General features: G+C 43.9%; 8 protein-coding genes across 8 annotated transcripts; 4 read left to right on the forward strand and 4 right to left on the reverse strand.

The window, feature by feature from the left end:
- Positions 1-2,005: 2,005 nt before the first annotated feature.
- On the forward strand, positions 2,006-3,430 carry VTP21DRAFT_240 (uncharacterized protein; the record flags this gene model as incomplete). The annotated part of the gene is made up of 4 exons (XM_069392589.1): positions 2,006-2,825; positions 2,886-3,124; positions 3,199-3,264; positions 3,329-3,430. 4 exons carry the CDS (start codon positions 2,006-2,008, stop codon positions 3,428-3,430), a joined length of 1,227 nt encoding a protein of 408 aa, XP_069256619.1.
- Positions 3,431-6,436: 3,006 nt separating this feature from the next.
- Positions 6,437-8,748, reverse strand: VTP21DRAFT_241 (uncharacterized protein; the record flags this gene model as incomplete). Its single annotated transcript, XM_069392600.1, has 2 exons — positions 6,437-8,586; positions 8,649-8,748. The coding sequence occupies 2 exons, from the start codon at positions 8,746-8,748 to the stop codon at positions 6,437-6,439; spliced, it is 2,250 nt and encodes a 749-aa protein (XP_069256620.1).
- Positions 8,749-11,132: 2,384 nt separating this feature from the next.
- On the forward strand, positions 11,133-13,321 carry VTP21DRAFT_242 (uncharacterized protein; the record flags this gene model as incomplete). The annotated part of the gene is made up of 3 exons (XM_069392611.1): positions 11,133-12,347; positions 12,438-12,572; positions 12,641-13,321. The coding sequence occupies 3 exons, from the start codon at positions 11,133-11,135 to the stop codon at positions 13,319-13,321; spliced, it is 2,031 nt and encodes a 676-aa protein (XP_069256621.1).
- A 436-nt stretch (positions 13,322-13,757) lies between these two features.
- Positions 13,758-15,206, reverse strand: VTP21DRAFT_243 (uncharacterized protein; the record flags this gene model as incomplete). The annotated part of the gene is made up of 3 exons (XM_069392622.1): positions 13,758-14,785; positions 14,860-14,937; positions 15,002-15,206. 3 exons carry the CDS (start codon positions 15,204-15,206, stop codon positions 13,758-13,760), a joined length of 1,311 nt encoding a protein of 436 aa, XP_069256622.1.
- A 212-nt stretch (positions 15,207-15,418) lies between these two features.
- Positions 15,419-16,254, forward strand: VTP21DRAFT_244 (uncharacterized protein; the record flags this gene model as incomplete). Its single annotated transcript, XM_069392633.1, has 3 exons — positions 15,419-15,878; positions 15,945-16,016; positions 16,103-16,254. The coding sequence occupies 3 exons, from the start codon at positions 15,419-15,421 to the stop codon at positions 16,252-16,254; spliced, it is 684 nt and encodes a 227-aa protein (XP_069256623.1).
- A 626-nt stretch (positions 16,255-16,880) lies between these two features.
- Positions 16,881-20,568, reverse strand: VTP21DRAFT_245 (uncharacterized protein; the record flags this gene model as incomplete). The annotated part of the gene is made up of 7 exons (XM_069392644.1): positions 16,881-18,922; positions 18,991-19,042; positions 19,115-19,241; positions 19,310-19,408; positions 19,496-19,571; positions 19,638-20,372; positions 20,433-20,568. The coding sequence occupies 7 exons, from the start codon at positions 20,566-20,568 to the stop codon at positions 16,881-16,883; spliced, it is 3,267 nt and encodes a 1,088-aa protein (XP_069256624.1).
- Positions 20,569-21,164: 596 nt separating this feature from the next.
- Positions 21,165-23,089, reverse strand: VTP21DRAFT_246 (uncharacterized protein; the record flags this gene model as incomplete). The annotated part of the gene is made up of 10 exons (XM_069392655.1): positions 21,165-21,182; positions 21,260-21,328; positions 21,416-21,506; positions 21,577-21,733; positions 21,799-22,168; positions 22,253-22,406; positions 22,477-22,618; positions 22,693-22,775; positions 22,856-22,928; positions 23,002-23,089. The coding sequence occupies 10 exons, from the start codon at positions 23,087-23,089 to the stop codon at positions 21,165-21,167; spliced, it is 1,245 nt and encodes a 414-aa protein (XP_069256625.1).
- Positions 23,090-23,282: 193 nt separating this feature from the next.
- On the forward strand, positions 23,283-24,897 carry VTP21DRAFT_247 (uncharacterized protein; the record flags this gene model as incomplete). The annotated part of the gene is made up of 7 exons (XM_069392666.1): positions 23,283-23,324; positions 23,417-23,501; positions 23,584-23,789; positions 23,856-24,001; positions 24,070-24,289; positions 24,368-24,476; positions 24,551-24,897. The coding sequence occupies 7 exons, from the start codon at positions 23,283-23,285 to the stop codon at positions 24,895-24,897; spliced, it is 1,155 nt and encodes a 384-aa protein (XP_069256626.1).
- Between the last annotated feature and the right edge of the window lie 1,622 nt (positions 24,898-26,519).

Below are 26,519 nucleotides of genomic sequence, written 5' to 3' on the forward strand. Positions count from 1 at the left end.
TTCAATGGTTTGTTTCAATGGTCCTTTGGATAGAGTGAATACTCCTGAGTCTCCAGAGAATGACTCATAGTTGTGCAAAAACAGTATTCGTTGTGGCGAATGTTTACTAAAAGGAGAGAGACGAATAAGCGGAATAAAGAAGATTATAGCGACGACAAGGAAAAGAATTGAGGTAGCACTTTCGTAGTCGGCACGCGTGGTGTACGGCATGGTAAGACTGGTTCCGACTACAAACATCAATTTGATTGAAAAATAACAAACAAAGGACTGGTGAGTAAACAGATCCTCAGTAAACTAGTTAATACTTTCATATCAAAAGGTTTGTGATTATTACTAATAGAAAGAATTAGAAAAACGTGAAAATTTAGATTCCTAGGTCGTCTAGCTTGATCGAAGAGAGATACTTACGATATGGAATAAATTCTGGTGATCCGTCGACGAGGTTGGGGCGGCAGCGCAAAAATACTGGCATAAATAATGCCCACTAGAATAATCAAAGGAAAAAAACATCCTACTAACAGCCCCACCGCCCATAACCAGGGCAATTGATCCTTTTTCTCGCACCCTCCAAGGATAAAACACACTAAAGTAGCACCCAAGGAACACATCAAGAAGAACACAGCAAGATATCCGCTCGCCATTGTATATCGAATGCCTAATACTAAAGCTGCAACCACAAGCAACCACCATATCCATGTCATAGCGTAATGACATATGTAATCAAGCAATGACAAAAAGACTTGGTGAAAATAAGTGCAAAATAACGAAATGTGCGCGTTTCCGGTATATTATTTTCGATATGGACTGTAGATCCGCTTGTTTCCGGATATAGTGCGCGTATATTGGAGTTATTATGAATCTCTTTTGATGCAAGCGCTTGCTGTCCTTGTAGGACTCTAGTTTTAGAGGAATTATTGGATGAATATGTGATTTCCTGTTGTACTTCATATTGAACATCGGGACACTTTTGTGAATCCATATTAACTTTGTTTACTCTGGGGTGATATCTTATCTGCTCAATTGAAGTTATCGTTTAATATAATGGATAGCTTATAAATATCTTCCTTAATTTATACTAAGAAATGTTAAGAATTTTCCTGGAAATGCAGCAAAATTTACTCATTTCTAACGACGTACAGTCACTGAATTTATTATTAGGAGTTCGACTGTATTTTAGTAGTTTGACTTGATTTTTTAACGACTGACTTACATTTTATTTCTCGAAGAGTATATCTCTTCCTTGAAATAGATATATTGCTTGGCCCTTCAACTTGAGATGCCATTATCCTTTTCATAATTTAATATGAATGACCAACGAATTAAAACTCAATTTTAAAACCCAAGTTTACTCTCCGTTATTGTCAGATTCATTTTATTTTCAAAGCTCTGTGTAGTATATGGTGTGGTGAATTATGACTAAACCTGATAGTGTCGTAGATAACTCTAGGAATATAAACAGCATACCGAGGAAGACTATATTAATGTTATCTATTCTTCTGGATCAGTTTATATTTAAGGGCCTTGTTTCATCGACAGCATAAATTTCCTTAGAGTACCTCTAACGATTAAAATTTGCCTATTTTTAAATCATTTTCGTTGTCTACTGCTCCAGTCTAATTTCATGTCAAAAGAGTTCAGTTTTATCCTATTCAATCGAGGTTAGCTATTAATTGAAATATAGCCTACTTAGAAGAAAAGTAGCAGCGTTTCAAGTTTTACAAACACAGAATCTAGGACTTTCTCATTATCTCATGAGTTCACAGTATATAAATATTTCTTAGCTTTTGTCCATATTTTATGTCGTTTTGATTTCTAAGCTCGTATAATTTGGGAGTAAGAAATTTCAAGTGTTCCTTATTGCCTGAACCGACTGTCTGTTTCATTCATGCCGCTGTTAGTAATTGGCCATTTGGGGCTTAGTTTCGAAAATGAAAAGACTCCGACATGTGAATAAAGGTGCGCTTCTTTAGAAACGATATTACTTGCTGAATGCTCTTCTTAAGACATGGCTAATCAACCCCAACTGTTTACCATTACTACTCCACCTGGTGCAATTGAGCGTCTTCGTGAACGCCTTGCTGACCCCATATTGCCTAATCAGCTTGAAGGGGTTACTTGGGAATATGGCACTGAATTAGCAACTCTAAAGGAATATATTTCTCGTTGGCGCGAATTCAATTGGGAAAAAGCGCTGGACAAAATTAACCAGTTTTCGCATTATAAACTTGAAGTTAATGATATTGATCTTCATTTCATTCATGAGCCACCTCGCAAACATCCTGAGCGTGCTATCCCTTTACTTTTAATTCACGGTTGGCCAGGAACATTTTGGGAATTTAACAAAGTCATCGACCCTCTAGTCAACCCCGAGAGCGATGACTTGCCCGTATTCGATGTGATTGTCCCTTCCTTGCCTGGCTATGGCTACTCCTCTCCCCCCATGCGCCCAGGTTTTGGCATAGCGGCTATGGCAGAGACACTTCATACATTGATGCTCAAATTAGGCTATGAGAAGTACGCGGTACAGGGAGGTGACTGGGGCAGCATTATTTCCCGAGTAATTTCTCTGAAATACCCACAACACTGCAAAGCTATGCACCTTAATGGTGTCTATTGCTTTCCTCCAGTGGGATGGAATCTCTGGAAAACGATCAAGCCTGCTCTATGGTTCGCTGGCTTAACATCTATCTACGACAAGCAGAGCGAAAAATTCATCCGGGATACCTACGAGTTTATGAAAAAGGAGACAGCTTATCAGCAGATTCAAGGTACAAAGCCCCAATCGCTTGCCTACGGATTGACAGACTCTCCAGTTGGCCTACTAGGTAAGTGTATTCATGCCAAGGAGCATTAACACAGCTAACGCCAACACCTGGATAATATAGCATGGCTCCTGGAGAAGTACCATACATGGACTGATACTCGGGGTGACCCCTCCAAGGCCTTTAACGTCACTGATGAGGATTTTCTGACCACTGTCACAATTTATTATCTCACTTGCACAATAGCCTCGAGTATGAGAATTTACTACGAGTTTATGCAGAAACCCGAGACCGTTAAACTTCTTCGACAGTATGCCACGGTGCCCACTGGATGCGCTTTATTTGATGGTGATATTATTAAGGTATAGTACGTCTATCCGTCTATATCACATCCAAGTAATATGCTACATTGAAAATTAATTCACGTATTTCATAGGCACCAAAAGAGTGGGCGGAACATTATCTGAATGTGCAAGATGGGGCGTTCAATACATACAATAAGGTCAGTCCAATGTATGTTGTAGACTCCAATATAGTTTAAGTAACTCCATAACTTTCCATTACAGGGTGGACATTTCGCTGCTCTGGAAGAACCCCAGATTCTCATCAATGATATACGAAAGTTTTTCAAGAAGCTTAAGATTTTCGGACATGATGCTAGGATGTAATTTTGCTGTACAATAATAAAGTTAGTTTTTATCTTTTAGATCTACGTCTATTATTAAAATAGAAACTAGATATAAAGATCAAAGATGCTTATGCACAATTCTCTTTAAAAAATCTCAACAATTATGTATTGCCAGTTATGTAAGATGCATGCGAATAGATCTCACACTAAACTATAAGCTATTTATGTTTTTACGTAATGGAACGTACTTATTCAACAAGATACTATAAATACCAAAAATGCAGGAGTTTTCTAGGCGTCCTTAAAATTAATCATCATTCAAATCTCTTCTCTCATTTCCTTAGTTCAATTAAAGATATGTATATAGCCTTTAATGCCACTATTGACGAGGAGCATTAGATACTATATGGATATTAAGAACAATATTATAATATACCCTACAAAAAACTCGCACGGTGAAAATTGCTAGAAAACGTATAAAAGCATGTAGAAAAGATGGAGAACGTTTTCGATTCCTCAAAATTTTTTCCTTTCACCTACTTTTTACGAAATTTATAATGGGAGAGGAGTCTACAAATTATATTGAAATTGCTAAAAATTTATAGGGAATCGCGAATGTTCTCCATGCTTCTATACGTTTTTTCCGGGTGGTTTTTGTAGTGATAAATGCATTATACTCTCCAGCGTTGGCTAGATAAAGTATTTTCAGTTAAATATTTAGCTGGAACTGAATTAGCTAATCAAATCATTATTTAGACATTTTTCAGAAATACCAAATTAACCATTTATTTCCTATACAAAGGGCATCAAAATAGATATACATTAAATACATTGCTCAGTAATCCAACAACCATGGAGTATGATATCACCTTCTCCTCCACCTCCACCACCTACACCACCAGTAATTAGATTGTGATATTGAGGCTAGTGCATCGAGGGCATTTGATGCCATGGGGTGGTTGGCTCCCAGAGCATTATCTCGGATCACTCGTGTTTTATAGTAGAGTTTTCTTGTCTTGCCAGCATTTCGTTGTTGTTTCTGTAGTTCGCAAAGACATTGCCCAGCACATATATCAGGCTCAACGTTTAATTTAGCTAATATGCTTAGATATTCAAGTAAATTTGGTTGTTCGCACCCTACACACTTATTCTGAATTGCCATGGCCCCTAGAAAAATATCCACCGCCCTCCAATAGTCATCTCCCTCTCCAATAATCTCTCCCTGTTCTTTTAGATATATCGGCGACTTTGAATAATCAAACCCCAGGTATTTTTCAATGAGTTCTAGCCCCTTCCGGTACAGCTGTCCTGCTTCGTTCCTTTTACCTTGTTTCGAGTAGAGTCCAGCAATTCGATCCAGTAAATACAATATATACAAGTGATCACTCCCTGACAATTTCTCCTGTATGATCATTGCTTTTTTATACATCTTTTCCGCTTCAATATACTTTCCTTGCCTAGCGTAAAATTTTGCCAATTGGTCTAAAGAATAAAGGGTATTCGGGTGATCATGGCCAAATGCATTCGCCTGGATTTCCATTGCCCTCAGCAATAACGGCTCGGCTTTGTCATAGCTACCTCGTTCGATATAAAATTCGGCTAAATAGTAAAAAAATTCTACAGTATCCGGGTGCTCATATCCTACCGCCTTCTCTTGAGACTCGAGTATTCCTCTATATAGGCTTTCTGCTTTGTCATAGTCGCCTTGAAGCATATAGAATCTGGCCAACTTTTCCGGGGAGCAGATAATGATTGGATAAACAGATACCATCAATTCCTCCTTATTCCCCAATAAAAATACAGTCAATCAGTAAACAACAGCTTTTCAGCCTCAAATTGATAATTAGTGCACACAGCAAATAGCCTTATGTTATAATCCGCTGAAGACTAGAGAGAGCGATAAGGAGATTTAGAGCCTCTACCAAGTGAAGGTTATATAGATATGGATAGAGATATTCGAGTAATTTTAAGGTTAAACACAATGAGGTTATTGTTTCGACCTTAAAAAAGCGGAGCTAAAGTATTTTGTATAACGAGATGTAACCTAAGCAAGAGACGAAACTCTGATGAACTCTTCACCCCTTTAAATATAATTTAATATCATCAGTTAATTCCAAACACTGATGATCAGAGGAGCTATTTTGATTCTTTTCGTAAGAAGCTTGGTTCTATTTTATTGAGTTTGATCTAACTCGAAGCAAATTAAAAAGCGAAATGATATTTCTATCAGAGATAGAGTGCTCAAATAGATTAATTCACGTTCTGCAAGAAGTTGCTCTATAAGATTGTACCAAGCCTCAATCCAGCATACGGAATAGTCTGAAGTTTATACTATATACTGCGAGTACTATATCTAAACAGATTTCAGTTTTTTTGGATAGTCCTTTCGGTTCATTGGAAAATTTCGTGCTCCGTTTGAAGGGGGATCCTTGTAGCTCAAGCATCAAACTGTTAAAAAAATTAACGCAACGCCAGAGGTATTTTTTTTCTATTTGCTCTACGTATATGATAAAATTATTAACTTTACAGAGTGAAAAGGAGGAGGAGGGAAGCCATTTTTTTGGTCTGGTGACTTGAGAATTTAAAATATGCTTATATCAAAATTCAAAAGTAAATGATAGAGTCACAGCGAGAGCAAATTGTAGGATTGATGAGATAGACGCCACTAATCAACTGAGCAATTTACTACCGCTTATTCTGCCATTGGCTCTAATTAATTTTTCTCGAGCGCAAAAGTTATATTCGGCTTAGAAGATAACATTAATCAATATTCATATTGGCAAGCTTATTTATCACTGAATTATTATTAAATGTTAAATAACTTGAAAATGATGTTAATCGCACACTAGGTCTATACCAATTGGTTATTATATATTGATTAAATATATATGATATTGCCAATTGACTTTTTCATCTCTTTATATTTGAAAGGGAGCTGAGAAATGGAAAGATGAGTTAAAGTATTTTTCTTATACTCGTTGCTTCTCTCAGAAATCCATCAGATAAAGAGACACTGTACATGAGCACCTTAATGTATTGTTACATTTTATTTATTGGAAGGATAGAGTACGATTCTTCTCCACCAAGTAGAATCATATTCGTATGAAATAGCCTGGCGAGTCCGGAATGTTTCAGAATGCGAGCGCCCCAGCACACTCACTTGTATCACAAGCACGCGTTCATAAAGCATATCAGCTTCGTCATATTTTCCTTGGAAGCGGTTCGCTTTCGCTAAATTAGTCAAAGAAGCCACCGTATCAATGTGGTCGGACCCCAAAATTTTCTCTCGGATTTCAAGAGCTATCTTGAACAATGTTTCTGCAGTCCTGTAGTGACCTCGGATGAAATAGACGACTGCCAAGTTATCCACCGACACGGCGGTTCTCAAGTGCTCGCGACCAAGCGTTTTCTCTAGAATATCCACTCCTCGCTCTAAAAGAGGAATTGCCTTATCATACTCCCCCTCGGAACAATAGAATACCGCGAGATTATTCAAAGGAGCAACCTTATCCAGCTGTGTTTGACCCAGGTGCCTCCCTATAATTGTTAGCGACCGTTTGAATAGCGCCTCGACTTTATTACTTCTACCCGTCTGGCTATAAATAATGGCTGTACAATTCAGTAGGATTGCTATATTTGGGTGGTTATGTCCTAGCGAAACTTCCTGACTAGCAAGCAATCGCTGAATGATCGGCTCTGCCTTGTAATAGTATCTTTGCTCGAGATATACAATGGCCAAATTGATCAGAGAAATTGAAGTATTCGGATGCTCCGCCCCATATAGCAAATCTGAGATATACAAGGTGAGGAGTGCAAGATGTTCCAAGCCAAAATAGAATCCATGGCTTATCTGATAGGAAACTGTGTGTATAAGAAGGCTGACCAATTGTTTAGAAATAATCGGTGCTTGGCTTAGAGTCTCGAGCACAGTGATGTATTGGTGAATATGGGGGAGATAATTTTTCATCATCGCTTGAAGATGGCCGGCACTGGAGAAGGAAACTTCATTATTGAGTGCCTCAGCTATATTCCATGCCACCCGTAGCCTATTCTCATGTTTCATTAGCTCAAACATGGCCTTCTGAATGGCCCTAGGTACTGTGATTGTCTTTATTCGAGTGCCCCTCTCTTTCTCGCTTTCTTCCCCGATAGAACCGATGAAAACGACAGAGAATAGCGACAAAGAAAAAGCAGCTGATTCAATAAGTCTTGGCATCAACCCAGCTTCTACATTTTGTAATAAGGAGGTTTCATGAAATATATCGAATTCCAGAGCAGAATGTTGTTTTTCGAAGAGTCGTAGCGGAATTGCATCGGGTTTTAGAAAAACAGAAGTTTCGAGGATGGGCAAGGTCAAAGGATTAAGTGTCCTAAGTCTCTCCAGTGAAATCCTTAGCGTCTTTGCAACTATACGCTCATATCTAATAGGCCTATCGCCAGCTTGACAGAAGAGAGGAGGTTCTGGGCTATCTCTGATTTTGTTGAGGTATTGTTGAAATGAATACACGATGCTTTTATTAATATGTGCTCGTGCAAGTGCGATCGCTAAGGGTATTCGGTCGAGTTCATCAACAATTTCACGAGCGACGTTCATTATTGCAATATTGTTTCTGATTAGCGAAGGTTGAAGCAGGAGTTCAATGGCCTCATATTCTTCCATCTTATCCACGCGAATAGTGCTTGCCTCTTCTGGAGAATTGTCATCGCGAGTGGTCACAATGATATTCCCACCACAAGATGGCAATAGTTCGAACAATTTCTTGCTCGTGATAGTATCGAGATCGTCCAAAAGAAGAAGCCATTTCCTCCTTTCATTGAGCCAGGAGAAAACCCAACGGATCTTGTCCTCGGAAAATTCCAAACTGTTGCAGCCAAGCTTGTGTGCTAGCCTATTGAAACCATCAAGGGCAGATGTCCAACTGCCAATACTTAGCCAAAATATATATTTGTATTGATGGCGATTTCGATGACAGTAGTGGAGCGTCAGTTGGGTTTTGCCCATTCCGCCGTGCCCACTTAGTACTAGGGTCCTGCTTCTACCCGGAAGTAGTTTCCTCTCAAATGTCTCTTCCATTTGTCTCATAAGAATGGGTCGCTCGACGTAATCTTGGCTCAGCTGGAAAGCACCGTATGAATAATTAAATATTTTAGGGGCAGATTCCGACTTTACTAGAAAATCACAACTAGAGAAGGATTCTGTAAGACGTTTACTATGAAATTAGTTGAAACCAATCTAATTCCTAAGAATGGCCACCTACCATGATCCACGATGAAGTCACTTGAGGTTGTATTTTCTGGATTTGCCACCACGTTGTCAGCAGGGCTAGTCTCTTGAGTGAGAACTGTTTGTGAAGCCATCTTGTAGATGATGATAGGAAAGGCTGAGAATCTATAGGTATTAGCCAGGTTAGTGCGGAAGCCTCCAGTGTATTAAATAGATGCTATCATGCGCTGCTGTGGCCAATAGTGCATAATCCGATTCTGGAGAGGAAAAATAGAAGCACTTCACCCGGCTTTTTTTATTGCTGTGTCCTGCTGAAACCGTTCCCAGCTCGCCCGTCGCATAGAAAACATGGGAGAGACTGAAGTTAAGGTTGGCTGAGCCTTAACCTTTAGACAAATGTCGTCTGCCGTCTATTGGTCGACTGGTTCTCGTCCCCCATAGCACACCCATCCGATTCAGCCAAGTTGTCCTCGAGCTTCTCAAAGCAGAGGTTGCGTCTAATCTTAGTGGATGGGCCCCTCGGTGGCCAATGTCTCCTCGCAGAAGGTTAAGCTCCATCTTCTTTTTCTCTGATCGATGCCCGTGAGTAGAGCTATAGGCAACAGACCACCTTGTGTAATATCCGATTTATTATTCTATAGAGTGTACCCGTGTCATGTATATTCCCATTGAGCAAATCAATAGAGTGCCGTAATTCATCCCGAATTCTAAGCGATTTGAGTCCTCTAATTCAATACAGCGATGGAGAATCGTGGGATACACTAGGAATTTTCAAAGTAACACTAATCCTCCATCAAACGTATTAATAACCTAGAAGTGCGATGAATATTCAAGTATTATTTCAAGCATTATTTATCCAATATCAATCAATCGAAGAGTGTGCATTCCTGCTATGGTTTTCATTTCAAACCCATTTCGATAGAAGCTCGATAATCTGGCCCAGGGAATAAATCTAGTTGCCGAGTATGTCGACTATCTGATAGACCTATGCTTGTTACTCTCTTATTTTTGTGAAGCCCTAATTATATTTCCTCATCTATCTAATAAAAAAATGTATTCATTCAAAACTTCTAAACATAAGGGAATGAATCATGCCCTAATTGTGGCGTTCACAAGCTATTGCATCGGGAGAGGATATAAATGTATATAGGTGTAAAATGTAGAAACAGAGTAGCCAGATTAGCAGCAACATCATGTTCAAATGGTCAAGGAGAGGATAAATAGAGCAGTATTCAAGGATAGCGCAACCCCATGAAACAGTTCATGTGGCCGTTATAATATTGCAATAAAACTATGATATAACAGATATCCTAAAAATTTGACTGTTACCGACTTTCCTCCACCTGAAAATCATAATGACCAGCTTATAATGGTATATTTCTAATTCGCAATCTTTGACAAAATTCAGAGGCGAGTAATTTCTTTGTTGCATGTCGAAAACCAAACTTACATGATTGTATCCCTGTACTCTCAGGCTTACAAGTACAATGACTTAGCAAGAGCTATATCCTTACATGCAGTAAATAATTCGAGAGCTTTTCCAGCAGTTGAAGGCTCTTTCGCCCTGCATTCACTCTTTCGCTCGGGAACTCAATACTTTTTACAAAAGGGGGTGGGTTTATAATGTTTAAAAATAATATGAAAATTAAACGCTGGAAAACCGCCTGAGTGAAGTATCTCTATAGTTTCTTTTTGTGTATAGTCACTAAGGTATAATCTATGAAGATATGGTATTAGTGACAAAATACTAGAGTTTGATGGAATAAAAGCTGGGACGGTTAGAAGAAATTCCAAATTAGCTGAACAAATAGATTAAGATTGAACTTCAACGATGTATTAAACTCGTAAACAATGAGTATACTACACAATTAATCATGTTTGCTTCGGCTGATGCAATATTAGTCAAAGTTGAATTTTCATCGATCCTCGACTAAGAATGGCCGAAAAAATATAAAATATTGTTATAATTTGGCCGGATCAGATCATTGTTATTCTTTCATTTTCTATTCCGCTAAGAAGTGAGTTAATTAAGACTTTAGGATTATTATTTTTTTCGAACATCTTGGAGCAACTCTGTTCCAAAACACTTAATAGGCTGCTAATAGAAATGTAATAAAATCAAGTCATTTTGTATACTATCACATGATATGATAGGTTTTAAGGGTTAAGTTAAACGTTAAAACAAAAACACAGTTCCTGACTGACTGACATAGCTGCCGCGAAAATAAACAAGTGTGTAAGTACCTTGTACTAGAGATAAACAATTAATACCGGAAGGCTCCATTTCATCTCTTCCTCATCGCATCGTCTTTTTTCATCTTTTTCATCGATTTTTTTTTTTTTCATCTATTAGCTTGGTTTAGACCGAACTAATAAAAGCACAGGGTAAATAATTCCGATGAAATTCTTTGCGCTTGACGTTTTGTTCAAGAAACACAGAGCAGTTTCATCCGCATTTTTAAATTATTATCCTCTAATCTATGGCTTATAAAATTCCACCGATTTCATAATATAGATAATGTCATCCGAAAGTTACCCCGCAAGTTCCGCTCTTGAAATGCTAACAGATCCGAAGGCTCGCTATAAGCGCATTTTCCAAAAATATGGATCCGTAGAGCGAGATGGCGAGCGTTTTATGACACAGGATGATTTCGTGGCTGCGATCGCTGGGGATGATCCCAAGATTCAACACGAGCAATTCGCACTTCTATTCCGATTTGCCGATCGCAGCCATCGGGGGCTCGTTTCCACTGATGATTTCGCATATTTTGAGCAGCAGATATTGACAAAACCAGATGTGGAATACGAGATTGCATTCCGGTTATTTGACACCCAGAATACTGGCAAGATTACCTTTGGACAGTTTAAGCAAGCCCTTTCATCATTTTTGGCTCCTGGCTCAGCACCGATCGACTTCAACAGTGATTGGATGCGGATGTTTGTTGGCGGAGGAAAGAAGGCCGAAGATGCAGACAGCCGTACGCTGACTTATGGGGAATTCTCACAACTTCTCAAGGGCCTGCAAGGGGAGCGTCTTCGCCAACAGTTCAAACGCCACGACCCCGAGGGCACCGGGTTCATCTCCCCTGAGTCCTTCCAGCAGATTATTTCGGATGTAGCTCGACACAAACTTTCCGACTACGTTATCGAGCGCCTGCCGACTATCTCCCAGGTGTGTCCCGACGGAATAGGCTATGCGCACGTACTCGCCTTCCATAATGTGATTCGGCAGCTAGACCAGATAGAGCGGATCTTACGCGAGGCGATAACAGCGAGCCGGGACGGGCGAATCACTAAGCGCGAATTTATGGAGGCAGCCGCTCGTTCCACTCGATTCTCTATGATCACGCCTCTCGAGGCCGATGTTATCTTCCATTTTGCGGGGTATGATGTGAAGGACGCCAGACTAAACCTACGAGACTTTGCTCGGCTTCTCGATCCGGCGTGGCGGCCACGCGTTGTTGCCGAGGAAGTGAAACTGCCGAAAAAGGAGCCTAAAGGTTTCCTGTGGGATTTGCTTGAGAGTGCACATTCTTTTGCTCTCGGATCCATTGCCGGTGCGGTCGGCGCAACCGTCGTTTACCCGATCGATCTCGTGAAGACTCGCATGCAAAACCAGCGGTCAAAAGTAGTGGGAGAAATTTTGTACAAGAATAGCTGGGACTGTTTCAAGAAAGTCGTTAAGAATGAGGGGCTGCTGGGTTTGTATCGTGGGCTTGGACCGCAGCTTGTGGTATGCTTCTCATCCGTTTAGCGGGCAATTCGTATTTCGCTTATTCTGATTCGAGATACTCAATGTTTGATTGCTTTTTCTTTTATTAAGGGTGTTGCTCCAGAAAAAGCAATCAAACTGACGGTAAACGACCTTGTGCGTGGCAAGCTGAAGAACAAGGATACCGGTGAAATTTGGTGGGGCTACGAGGTGATTGCTGGTGGTACGGCTGGTGGTTGCCAAGTGGTAAGTTGGATGAATGCATATAGTTCTTAACAGGCCCAAAATATTCACCGGCTCCATCACGAAACTAGATTTTCACGAACCCTCTCGAAATAGTAAAAATTCGCCTCCAGATTCAGGGTGAAATGGCCAAACACATTGAGGGTGTGCCAAAGCGCTCGGCGACCTGGATTGTGCGAAATCTAGGTATTGTGGGTCTCTATAAGGGTGCAAGTGCATGTCTCTTGCGCGATATTCCCTTCTCAGCCATTTATTTCCCCGCCTACGCACACCTTAAACGCGATGTCTTCCACGAGGGTCGCGACGGCAAGAAGCTCTCCATTGGCGAGCTGCTTTTGTCGGGTGGTATTGCGGGTATGCCGGCTGCTTATTTGACCACTCCGGCTGATGTTATCAAGACACGTCTTCAAGTGGAGGCAAGAAAAGGTCAGACCACTTACAGCGGCATTACGGATGCGGCGCGAAAAATCATGAGAGAAGAAGGGTTCCGCGCCTTCTTCAAAGGCGGAGTTGCCCGCGTCTTGCGCTCATCGCCGCAGTTCGCCACAACGTTGATGGTGTATGAGCTGTTGCAGAAATGGCTCCCATTGAAGACAGAGGCTGTGGAGAAAGTGATCTCGCCCGAGATGCGCGCAGACTCGGATCTAGGCCCCTTGCGATCCAGGAATGCTATTCGCACCCTCCTAGATCTTGATTATCGATTTGGGGTTGTGCCGCAAGGAGTGAAAATGCCTAATGTTGGAAAAGCATAGCATTTTTATTTTCCTCCCCAAGCATAGAATTTTTTACATTTTGATTTTAGGAAAAAAATTTTTAATGCTTATAATATTTTCTTGAGTGTTCTCCTCAAAATATTTTTGGTGTTTTTTCTTTGGATGGACAAAGGAGCGTCAATATTATTTCACAAGGGTTGTTTGTCTTCGCATTAGATACCATTTATTGCTTTTTAACATTTCCCCCCTTTTAGAATCTATAGAGCAAAAAACTAAAACACGCTCCTTTAGTTTATCGATGACTTTATCCTTTGAGCTTGCCTTTTCCTTATATTTTTTGTCGAATATACAATCGAGACTGGGAAATGGCTGTAACTGTTTTATTTTATTTTATTTTATTTGGGAACCACAGCGGAGTAAGTTAATTTTCTGATATATCTACAACAAAATCCAATGTTCTCTTTCATTAAGCCTCTCATCTCCTCCGCCTCACGGTACCGGATCGAGTCTCCCACATATTCTCGATCTCTCTTGCCGCCTTTCTAGACCCCTCCTGAGCACCACTTCTTCCTTTCTCATCGGGATCACCTTTAAATGCCCACACATCATGCTCTCCAAACGAACTCATGGCGTCTAAATATTTTCCATCACCAATGCTCGTTTCTACTTGCCCTTTCACCCTATCTGATACCGGTCGAAATTTTCTCGTGAGCTTTTTCTCTTTTAGCAGCTTGTGAAAGAGCGCGTTTGCACCCTTTGAAGATGATTGATATGCTATATACACAGGCTTCTTTGCCGCAACGGCATCGGACACCATTGAAGGGGAATCCGCAGAAACTACAACGCGGTCGGCAATCGCGAGGGCTGCCATATAAGCTCGGGGGTCTCCATCTTTGGCATCAACGCTCAATGTTTTTACCCTGGATGCGTCTCGACTTCCGAGTTCTGACAATCCCCTTGAGATTATCCCTCTAACATTGGACGGGGTCCTATCGGTATATACTACAAGTACACGCGCACTATGCTGCTCCACCAGTGTATTGATAGCCCGACTTAATCTTTCTATCTGCTTTGAGTCGTAATTGCATTCGCGCGTAGGGCCACCAAGCAAAAAGGTTACCAAGGGGGCAGTCTGGTCTCGTTTGAGAAACTGCGTAGGTAAAGCAAGCCAATCCGATTTGTGGACATCTTGTGATGCAACCGCGAGACTCTGCGGATTAACTACGGAGAGGGGGAGCTCGGTGCGAATGAGATTCCTTTGAGACGCCATTGGGCCGTATTTAATGAGCCGACCAAATACTTCAAAGCTGGGTAGAATGACCGCGCCAAAATATAGGAAGGGTAAGGGGGGGAAGCGTAAATAGACAGAGAAGGTTTCCCTACTAAGCTTTGTTGCAGTCAAACACGCAGGAACGGACTCACGCCCCGATGCTAGCACATAACGCGGGAAGGGCTGAGAAAGGGTGTCACCGCGTGGAGAATAAAGATACCATGGTAACTTCTCTACACACAGATACCCAAGATAGGATGAGCCTACGCATTCTCCCGAAGAAACAGCAGGATAAATGTTTACCTACCATTGATTTTCTTTCCTTTGAGTGAAGAGCTCACATCAATTAACCATTTCTGGAATATGGAGGGCAACCATTGCAGAGCTGGAAAATCATCAATACAAAATTACTCGAAATGACGACTATATACAAGTCCGGAAATTCTTACATTTCCTCAAGTATATACGTTTAATCTCGAATGGGAGATTCAGTTCCTTTGCAAGCGCAACGCATTGTCTTTCCGAATCTGCAAATCCATCGCTCAAGATCCATGTCTTAGGTTGCGAAGAAATGGGACGCTTTGCAAGGAATAGGCGAGAAATGAAGTTCGATCTACGAGGTATATATATCGCAGAGCGATAGGAGGCGTACATTGCTTCGGGAATCCTATGAGCCAAGCTGTCTGCCTCGATTAAGCAATATCAATCAACAAATGGCGCAGCAATTTAGATTAAAGGGGGAAATCTTTTTACGTGTTTTTTTGGACATATTCTTGTGGGATTTGAGCTAATGGACATTTAATTCCATTTTTTTCTTTTCGAATGATTGAAAGTTTTATCGCGCGATCAGAGTCAGAGTGTAAATAATGGCACACCGCTCCACTCGACGCGGGCTTTTTTCCTCGGCGACGCCTAGCAATCCGGACCCTACCAATTCAAATACCAATCCCAATAGCTCATTCTCATTCAATCTCTCACAAAACTCCTTCTCTCTTTCGCCAAATACCCCCACGAATGTACCTTCATCCTCCAACCCAAATGGCCGGCACCATCTACGTTCCCCCTCCTTTTCACTAGCACCTGCCGCTTCCATTTCTTCGCCGTCGCCACGGCCAGGTCGGGAAGCAAGACAGAGACTACAGATTAGCAGACATTACCCAAGTGCAGTAGATAGCTCTCCGCCAGATATAACCAACATAGTGACTCCTGTGGCGAGAATTAAGTCAGAAATGAGTGGTTCGCGAGATATGGAAGGGGATGAAGAGGGTGAAGAGTGTAGAGCGCTAGGAGAGCAACTTTCGGCTGGAGGCGCTTTACGGCTAGAGAGTAAGTGTTGTCGCAGAGCTCTATAGGGTCAGACGGAATCGTTATTTATGATGTATACGTTGCTAGTGTTAGAAGACTGGAGTTCAGTTGCACATATCGTTGAAACAGAGTCAGAGCTTCGCGATCGCACAAGAGAAGGTAAATTGCTCAGTTGGTACTTTTTCTGGAGTTCCCCTGACATTCCATCCGTATTTACAATACCAATCAATTTATGTGTTCAATAGATATGGTAGAAGATGTTGTGGACCGGCTACGAAATATAGTGGGCAATTTGGATAACGACGCCTGGATGTTTTCTTCCAAATACAATCCCTCTATTCCTCTGGATATGTCATTGACGGACATGGGGGCGAAAGAGATGCCTTTTCTTAGATAAGCCTTGTTATGAATTAGCGATATCGCTAATTCTTCATTTCCTTGCTTATATAGCCGAAGTATTTAGGCGTTGTTTGGTTCACTTTCACGTCTTAGTACTGACTCTTTGATCCATTCTCCCTTAGTTTTTCATACTTGCTCTCCCACCGTGTAAATAGATAGATTTTTGAATTTCGCTTCCAAAGTTTGACCCGATTTCTGGCATTGTTCAGAGATCAATCAGAGGATAGTTAAAAAAATGGTTCTATCAGTTTGCAATTCTAAGAGCAGCAACGTACATGAAGAACGTGAAGAAAAAAAAATGAAAAATCAAATAAGTAAACAATAGAAAGAGAAGGGAAAAATAAAAACATGGTTCAATGGGAGTTAGAAAGAAATCTGCAGATATTGTGTTTTTGTTTGACAATAAAAAGGGTAGACCGAGGGAGAAATTCGTGAGATAATTGAGATTGCGTTAATCCTTTTCAGCATCCACCTTGGAAGAATTAGTCAAAATAAATAAAACGGGAGAGTACAATTTCTTCTTCCCTGCGTCGGAATATCAAGCGAAAAAAAAAAACCACGGAAAAAAATAGCAAACATCTAAAAAAAAATTAGGAAATATACGGAAATACGGCCACCATGCAACTAAGCTACGATATGGAACGCGTAGCGGGTCACGGCATTGACACGCTCCGATGGATAGCTTAAAGACATTTGTACAAAGGAGAGGGCGGTGGAGGGGTCCTCTTTGCACATTCGGTCGAATGATTCGCGCTTCAAACACCAAACATCACTGTCCATATCAGCGACCAACCGGGTGGAATGCGGCCGGTTTGCGAAAAGGCTTAGTTCCCCGACCATCGTGCCGGGCAAGATGGACTCGAACGCCTGCGAAACCGATTCGCCGAACATAGGCTTGCCCTCGACTGGCGCACGAGGGGCGTCCTGGTCGTTGTTGCACAACCCAAACTCGTGGATTACCCGCAGGAGTCCATGCTCAACCACATAGAGGGCGTCTGCCTCGTCCCCGGAGTTCCACAGCACCCTGCCGCGCTCCACCTTCATCCCCTCGAAATGCGCACCCAGTCTGTAAATCAGATCATGGTCCATGTCGGGGGATATATCCTGGAACACTTGCCAGAGCAAGGCGAAGGGCTGTGCGAGATGCGCCTGCGGGAGAGGTGCTTCCTGTTGCATCGTCAGCCGGGTCGCCTCGTCAATGAGGGCACCTCGCGGCGTTCCCACCTGGGATAGAACTCCCGTGTCGCTGTTGTAGCTCCGCGCATTTGGCACGTCCAGGGTGCCCGTCTGTTGTTGGCGACGCTTGGCCAGTACCGATAAGCGGCGGTAATATTGCTGAAGCAGTGAATTCTCGCACCACTCCAGAGCCCCGTTTAGATTTTCAAAAGTCTGCACAATATCGTCCTCCTCGGACGACCAGATCCCGGCGCCTTGCAGTGCACGAGCTTCATCACTTCCCTCCGTTAGTCCGCAGAGCACCATGTACACGTCTTTTGCGCGGAGTAGCCTCCGAATTCGAATGAAGGCCTCGGCAGCGCTAAAGTCAATGCCGTTAACCTGCTGGAAGTCAAGCACTAGAAAGCGGATGGGGTGGTACTGCCACTGCCGGTGGGCGAACATCGCCTTGATGGACCCCTCCAGGGCATTGACCGTCCCGAAAAACATGAACCCCTGCAGCTTCATCACCAGAATTTGGCTCGCCACTTGCCGCAGGAACTGCTGTTGTCGGTAGAGGCGACGCACCGTCGACTGCGCGGATGCGCCAGAAAAGATGGCACGGATGGGCGACTTGCGTGAATTCATCACGACGAAAAAGACACAGGCCATGATGATGCCGGCGAAAATCCCCTCGATGAATCCCCACACCGCCATGACGAAAATGATCGCGAGAATAGTGAGATATTCCAGGGGGTGCACGATGCCCCAGGTGTCGAGGACGGCCTCCTTAATGAGATCAATGCCCAAATGAAAGATAAGCGCGCCGACAATCATCACAGGCACATAACCGACCACCCACGGGCCAACCAAGAAAATGACCAGGGTGGCACCCGCCAGCATCAGGCCCGCCACCCGACTATCGCCTCCGCAGCGCATGAAGAGGACCGAGTTGGTATAGACAAGATAGTTTTGCACGGAGCCAGCCAATCCGGATATCATGTTCGAAAGACCGTGCGCGACTAGCTCCCGGTTCGTGTCCACATCCTCCTGGCCTGTCGTGCGCTGAAGTGCAGGCAGGTTCACCGGGACGTGAAGAATGCCAAAGAAGGTCAGAGCGAGCATGGCGGGAATGGTAGCGGCAATTGCCTCCCAGTTAGTTGCTCGGAAATCGAAGTACTGGTAGAAATGATAAAATGGCACGTTGCTCTTTGGCATCGGGAAGATCCAGCCATCCCTGCGCAGGTCCTCCATAGGCCATCCCCCGATGGCGATCACCACATAGAAAATTACGGGGATCGCCATGAAGAAGAGGGGCACTAATAGGGCATTTTGAATACGTGACTGGAGGAAACGGAGCAGAAGAGCAAGCGAAAATGCCGAGAACCACAATGCAAACACATGGCCGTCGAGGAATAGGTGTCGAAACATGGGGAGGGTATAGGTGAGATTCGTTTTGAGTCGCGCCGATACCTCGACCCCCGTCACCACCAAAAACCAGCCCACACCACCTATTCGGGAGAGGGGGAACATCAATTATAGCAAACACGGCTGGCACTGATCATACGCAGACGCTTACCAATACAACCCACCAAAATGTGCCTCGGGAAGAATTCGATGAGCGATCCGAGCTTTGAGATTTTACCCAACGCAAATTTGGTCAGCCTTTCCTCGAATCAAAAATCTCGAGCGGATTTACTCACCTTGAACGCTCCAAGGGCAAGGAACACAAGCCCGGTAAGAATCGAGCTGATGGCAAATGCGAGAATGGTAGTAGCAATGGCTTCATGTGGCTTATCTTCACCCACAATAGAGACAATGGTTTCCGCTCTATAGCGTTATGTATACGAAACGTTAGCATTAAACTCACAACCCATTCACTTAATACGCAAACTGACATCAAATGCAAGAAGGGGACCACTTCAATCATCATTGACCCATTTGCACCGGCAAATGCACTCCCGCCCAGTGAAAAAACTAATTGCGACACAATACAGCTACAAATAAAAAATGAAAAAAAAAATAAAATAAAATGAGGTTTAGAACTGGAGCAGGGCCAGTTTCGGGGCGATGAAGCCGATTACCTAACGAAAAACATGGAAATACCGTCCGGCCCAAACGAACTAAACAAGGTCATATTCAAGGGAAAGGTGATCATTCCTATACAGAGCCACCATCAGTGCGCGTGTACTCTCAGAGTGTAGATAATCAGTGGAGTAGGCCTACCGTAAGATATCGCGTCCAACAAGTTCAGTAATAAACCCAAAATCACCGCAGGTACATAGGTAATAGGATCAATAAACACTTTGCGCAGAAGCTGCGATGGCGACACGCATTTTGAAAATTTGTACAGCCCGCCATCTTGCCGTCTCCATCCGTTTCCCAGCAGCGGCTCTTGCTCAGTTCCCGCCTTTCTACTTTTGTCGGAGCCTAGCCAGCCCTCCCAGAAGGAGCCATGCCCAGGCTGCATCCCCTTGACCAGGTGAGAGTAGTCCGAAGGGGTGACATAGGAGGCGGGCAGTGGTTCCCTCCATGTGTCATCTCCAATTGAAATGGAAGGACCTTCATCCAGAACTGTAGACGACTCCGTCGCCGACGGTGGCTGCAGCGAAGGAGGAAGAGGCGCCGGTAAAGGAGGTGGGGGAGGTGGAGGCGGAGGATTATACGAAGTTCTATCGTAGCCTACCGTGGACTTGACCGTGGTCGTCCTGCCACGCTGCTCCTCCTTCTGATGTCTCTCAGCCTCCTGCAGGAGGAGAGAAAGGTTGCTCCGTCGCGAGGACTTGATGTTGGAGGCAACCGGCTTCTTATTGAGCGTGTCTGCGCCGAATAAATCCAGGCTTTCGGTGGATTCCGCGTCTCGGCGAGGCCCCATGGTTGGGGATTCCTTCATGCCCAAATCGCCGAGGGCCAGGGATTGTTCGCGAATTTTGTGAGGGGAAGCAGAATATTGCGCCATCTCTGTTCAAGAAGGTTAATGAGCGCCAGCAAGAAAAGAGCAAGAGGAATCGGGATACTTGCCGGCATCCAAAACATTGTGTGTCCCCACATAAGAGCGTGCGGGCATCCCAGAATCTCCCATTTGGGATCGAGTGGACGACAAAGATCGGCGGAAGGTCGGCGGCTCCTCCACGCCGGCATCGTTTGGCATAAGCATGATGAAGCGAGATGTAAAACGATCAAGTCACTTGGCAGAGAAGAGGGGGGAGGGGAATATAATGTAGTGGTGGATTCGTAGTGGATTTCCTTAGAATCGAATAGCCATTTGATGTCTCTCGAGATATCAAGGCACGAGAATTGAGAGCTGTTAATTAAAACGATGAATACAGGGGGGGGGGACCAAACTCTCCGGTCTAGCTCAGCTGTCTTCACAAAGAGCCGATTTACACAGCGATGGTGAACAATTCAGACCAGGCGAAAGAGTATCTGGTTTTTTGGTTTTTTAGTTCGTTTGGTTCGCCGACTAAAAACTGAGTAAATTTGAGTACAATCGGATAGATGGCGAAATTTCTTTCCCCGATTCCTCCAATTTTTCACGCGTTGGAGAGGAGCCGGGCAGCAGCTGCGGCAGCGGAAGAATTTCTCGAGGTGCATACAGGGTGCAGGGCCTGAACGGGCCCCGCCTTTTGCATGTTGAAAATCCATCCTTTTTATTCCATGGAGAATTGACACTTAACAGACTCTTAACTTGTAGGGTTTCATACTTTGCGATAGAAAAGATAAGCAAGAGATAACCTTAACACTAGGACTAATTTAGCTCAATTTCGCAGCCTAAGCACAACCATAAAAAGAAATTTCATTTAGAAGACGAGAACAAAAGTGAAAAAGAGAGGGCTCGCGGAAATTACCTTCTCATACAACGACGATACCACATTGCCCATCTGCTTCAATGTTTCAATGGCGGCATCGTAGGTTTTCTGTGTTGAAAAAAAAAAAAATCGTACCAATTTCTTTAAATATAACCCCGTCCGCAGAAAGGTTCCAACACACAAGTTAACACCTACATCTTCACACGGCTCATCAAATACAATCAAGCACCCTGCGCCTTGGTCCAAGATCCCATGGAATACTTTATCAAGAATCATCTGCGAGAGTCTATGGTGGGAGAAAGTGGTACCCTACATTATTCCCGGCAGCAGAAGCGAAAAAGAGCAGAGATGCTTACTTGTTTTCCACTTGCGCAGTGGGCATCTTCACGAGCTCTGCGATGTGTGCAATCTCCACACGGGAGAACGGCTCGATGATGCGTGAGAGATTCTGCTCAAGCAGAGTATCATAGAGCGCAGCCAGGTGATTGCGGATGATAGGATCTTCGCTGAGCTCTATAAACGATCGGGAGGTCAGTATCTTGAACGAACCGATCCAATGAGGCTTGCGGGCAAAATACCTTGGCGGTAGGTGGCCAGCGCCTGTTCGAACTCCTGTAGTGATCTGTTTTGATGGGCAACCGCCACTGCCTTCATTGCGTCAATATCAGACCCTTGGTAGCGCAGGGCAAGTTTCCCTGTGATAATGGAGTGGACGTCCTCCGCCGAATTTAACATCACCTTGCAGAGCAGCATATATTTGAGAGCAAGGATGGCGCGTGGGTCCTCCTGAGAAGAATACCCCTCGAGTGTTTCGTAGAAATAAGAGTACGCCGTCTTATAGTCCTTCTCTTCCGCATGCAAAATACCCGACTGCATGTCAAGAGCGGCTTGCAGCAATGGCGGGCAGTAGATGGAGTTGGCTGATGTCCGTGCAGAGGTGAGGGCAGCCTTTTCAATGAAAATAAATCGTCAATAAAGGATAATAAACGGATCTGCAACTAGCGCGAGCAGTAGAAAATAGCTGAAGCCTACCCTTGCTTTAGGAAGATTGCGAAGTGCGTGGCACGCTCGGCTCTCGAGCAGCTGCACCTCAACTAGGACCATCTTATCATCCACCCGCTTCAGCTCCTTCAGCAGCGATGATATTAAAGTTAGTGCCTCGCTGTACATTTTACTGTCCAAATATCTGTTAGAAAAAGAGAGAGGGGTGAGCAGCCATATTTATGAGGCACCAATTGGAGAGGATATAAACTTACAAGGCTACGAGGCGTGTCTCCAGCGATTGTTTTAAAAATACACGCTTGTCATTCATCGCCCACTCAATGTTCTCCTTGCACACCTCAATTTGCAGTGCGATCGAGTCTGGGATTTCCGTGAAGTAGTCAATCAGGGATTTCACTAGTAGGATAAAGGAGATGGGAATCCGTAAGCTCGGGTAGAAATTGGATGTGTCGTCGTGAGCATTAACCTACCCAGTTTGGCCGTTTTTGCTTTAGCGATGGAGTTCATAATTGTGCGGGAAGATCGAATAAGCTCAGCCAGCTCGGCGGGTTTTCTAAAGAGCAATCGATTAGGAGGGCAACGAAAGAGAATGCAAGGGTTGTTTATTGAGAATGAACTGAGGCTCAGTCTTACCGAAGATTTTTGTAGAGCTCTCCAAGCTGCAACAGAGCCTGCTCTTGATCACGAAGGCTGGATTCATCCGTCGCTAAAGGGTGCAATGTCGAGGATTATCCGAAAACAAATCACAATGTCACAAAAATGAACGATCGATCCCTTACCATTCTCCTTGAGGACGGCCTGATAAAGCCGAATTGCTTGCTCTGGCTGGTTCTCCTTAAGACTAGCAGCTTGTTCAAGCAATGACATGATAGTTTATATAATGAGGATTCTAGATTAAAAAGGGTTGATCGCGTTCCAGCTACCAGAGTAGAGCCAAACCAAAAATTCGCGTGCGTCATCGATCGAATTTGAGTACGTGGACTATTTCTCGCGACTTTGTTTTTCGCTCACTCTCCATTAGCCAAAGTATCCAAGAAAGCATAGACTAAGCAACAGCATAATGGAAACAGAAATCCCGAAAATCCCCAACCTAGATCTAGCAGTATGTCTCTCACTAAGTGATGGTCGACTGGCACAGAGCAATTTCTAATCTCTTTTTTACGCGATCTATCTTTATTTCCTTAAAAAAAATAGCATTACAGATTTATATTGAATCAAGGTCCAACTGAGCTGCGCGAAGATGCAAAGGCAAAACTCTTCCAAGAGATCAAGGACAATGGTACATTCCCGTCCACTTCTCCAGGCTATTCAATTATGCTGATACTAATTGTATTTTACGATTGCGCATTCTCTCTTGCTAGCTATGGCGCCTTTCTACCAGCTCATTTGTGAGGATCTCAAAATACAACCCGATCAAGCCTTTCTGAATCAAATGCGGGAAACAAACCAGGAAGAGCTGAAAAAACTGGATGAGCGCTTGGCCGATGCAGAGCAAAACTTGGGAGAAATGGAAATTAATGATGCATTGCTGGCAAAAGCGGAGTATTTGGCCAAAATCGGTGAAAAGGTTAGTGTACTTTTGCCATGCTCCAATTACAATACACTAGAGCTCACAGTCCTCTCTATTATGTAGGAGAAGGCGATCTCTGCCTTTCGTGTAGCTTATGACAAGATCACGACAACGGGCACACGTATCGATATTATCTTCTCATTAATGCGGATTGGCTTCTTCTTCAACGACAACGATATTTTGAGCCGGAATATAGATAAAGCAAAAACGTAAGTGGGTGACCTGGGGGGTGCTGTGCTTTTTTCATTCTAATTTTGCTTTTCTCAACTTGACACAGACTCATCGAGGAAGGTGGCGACTGGGACCGCCGCAACCGCCTCAAGGTCTATCAAGGCACCTACCTCATGTCGATCCGCGACTTTAAGAATGCTGCAAACCTCTTCCTGGACACGCTCTCCACCTTCACATCCACAGAGCTCATGGAGTACAAAGAGTTCGTTAAGTACGCCGTTATCACAAGTGTGGTCAGCCTTAAGAGAGTCGACTTGAAAAAGAGGGTATGCCATTGGGCCACTTTGCAGAGATGAGGGTACAATTCGAAAGCTAGACTCTGATTCATTTTTTCTTTTGCATAGGTACTGGACTCGCCCGAAGTCCTCGAGGTACTCCATGAAATCCCCCACCTTGAAGACTTCATCACCTCCCTCTACAACTGCAACTATGCCAAATTCTTCATTGCCCTAGGTAAAACAAAGCAAATCCGCCAGCATCATCCCACGCGCTTATTTTCTAACCTCCTCTTGTTTGTTGATGGTTAGCCGATGTGGAACAAGCACACCTTCGCACCTCCCGCTTCCTCTTCCCCCACATGCGCTATTACGTCCGCGAGATGCGCATTCTGGGATACACGCAGTTGCTCGAATCCTACCGCTCGCTGACCATGGAGAGCATGGCCAATGCGTTCGGCGTCTCCGAGGAGTTCATCGACCGGGACCTGTCCCGGTTCATTGCTGCGGGGCGGCTGAATTGCGTGATTGACAAGGTCAACGGCATTGTGGAGACGAACCGGCCTGACGCGAAGAATGCGCAATACCAGGCGGTGATCAAGCAGGGAGATCTGCTATTGAATCGGGTACAGAAGCTGAGTCGTGTCATCAATGTTTAATTGTTCTCTTGTTTTGGTTATATATAAATATAAATGCTCCTCTTTCTTTCTTCCCTCCTCCCCCTTCCCCCCCAAACACGGGCTTGTGGACCCTCAAGCATGAGATGAGAATAAAAGGCTGATGCGAGTTTGGATGGTAAACAGAGGGATCTTTGTTGGACACCATCCTGCATCCTGGCTTTTCCAGCCATTCGGCCTGTAATAGGAAGCGATGCTTTCCATCCGGTACCTGCGCCTCGTCCTTATGCCTTATCATGCATCCCATTACGTTGAAAATCAAGCTCTGGGAAAACAAGCATGTGAGGAGATTTGCAAGCGACGGGTTCGTCATCACGCTTTTCGCAATAGGCTATTTCCTCTAATCCCGCGTGATTTACAGAACTCACGCCACCGCAGCTCCGAACCAATGACCTGCGCTACCCTCACTTGCCTCACGACCAAGAATCATGGTTAGATCATTTCTCTCTGCTTCTCCGCTCAGGGATGCAGCAGAGCAAGACTCCTGTTTTCTTTAATTATTTTTGATGCGCGCTTTTGGTCTGCAATAAATATTGTGGCCCAAGGTGGATTACACAAATAAAACCAGATGCGCCTGACGTTAGCATATATACCTGAGGAGAGAGAACACCAGAGCCCTTCACCCTTACGCATCTTTGGCCCCAATTTCATGATGCAGCCGGACAAGGTTGGGCCACCATCAGATCCCAGTGTTCCGAGCGAATCAACTTAAAATGCCTCTCCGAGGAGTGCAGCGTGCATCAAATCTTTCTAGGCGCTCAAAGCATGAGGCTCTCTGCGAATGGGCATCGCGTTACCTCACTTCCGACCATCGCCCTATCTCTGCGTGTTTTCAAACCGGCCGGCCCATCTTTTTTTATCCTTTTTCCCAGGCACCCCTTTGGAAATGAGACGACGAGGACAGGGAGGGCCGGGCAGTATCGAATCCTCCTGCACATGTATTTTTGGCCGGCGATAAATCCTGCCATTCCAATCGATGTCCTTGGGGGGATGCTGGTGCTAATAACAGATGGATATTCTAATTGGGACTCACGTGTGAGACGAGTTCAAAGCCATTTATTTCCATTAAAAATTGGATTGGGACTTAAAATTTGCACACATGCTTTTATTAACTCTGGATATTTTACAATAGATGTGACTGTGCGAATCTGCTCTCCAATAAACCCGAGTGTCACTGACACTCAACGATGGGACAAAACCCAAGTAAAATAGATGCACTGAAGGAGCCACCTTCACTCTTTCCGGGTAAAGCATACTTACCCCCTCCCCCTTCAGGGGATATCCCTTTGTACGCACACAAGTCACACGAATCTCCTGGAAAATATGAACAAGGGATCCACCCGCACCCAGAAATCGATATCTCTCCTTCAATCACTCGACGGGAAGATATTGCACTGGCCTCCTGCTTGACTTTGAGTAGACACTGGATCGGATCTCCTGCCAGGGCCGCGAAAAGGCCTCCCCACTTCCATTCCCAATTCCTTGGAAGGGGGCCAAGATCCTCGCGGTAAGCGTTTCTTACAATGTGCTATATTGAGATCTTATTTAATAAAAATCAAAAGAGAGAGAGAGAGAGAGAGAGAAAGAAAAAAAAAGAAGAAGAA

This window comes from Calcarisporiella thermophila, assembly GCF_041956535.1.
Source record: "Calcarisporiella thermophila strain CBS 279.70 unplaced genomic scaffold VTP21scaffold_1, whole genome shotgun sequence".
NCBI classification, from domain to species: domain Eukaryota; kingdom Fungi; phylum Calcarisporiellomycota; class Calcarisporiellomycetes; order Calcarisporiellales; family Calcarisporiellaceae; genus Calcarisporiella; species Calcarisporiella thermophila.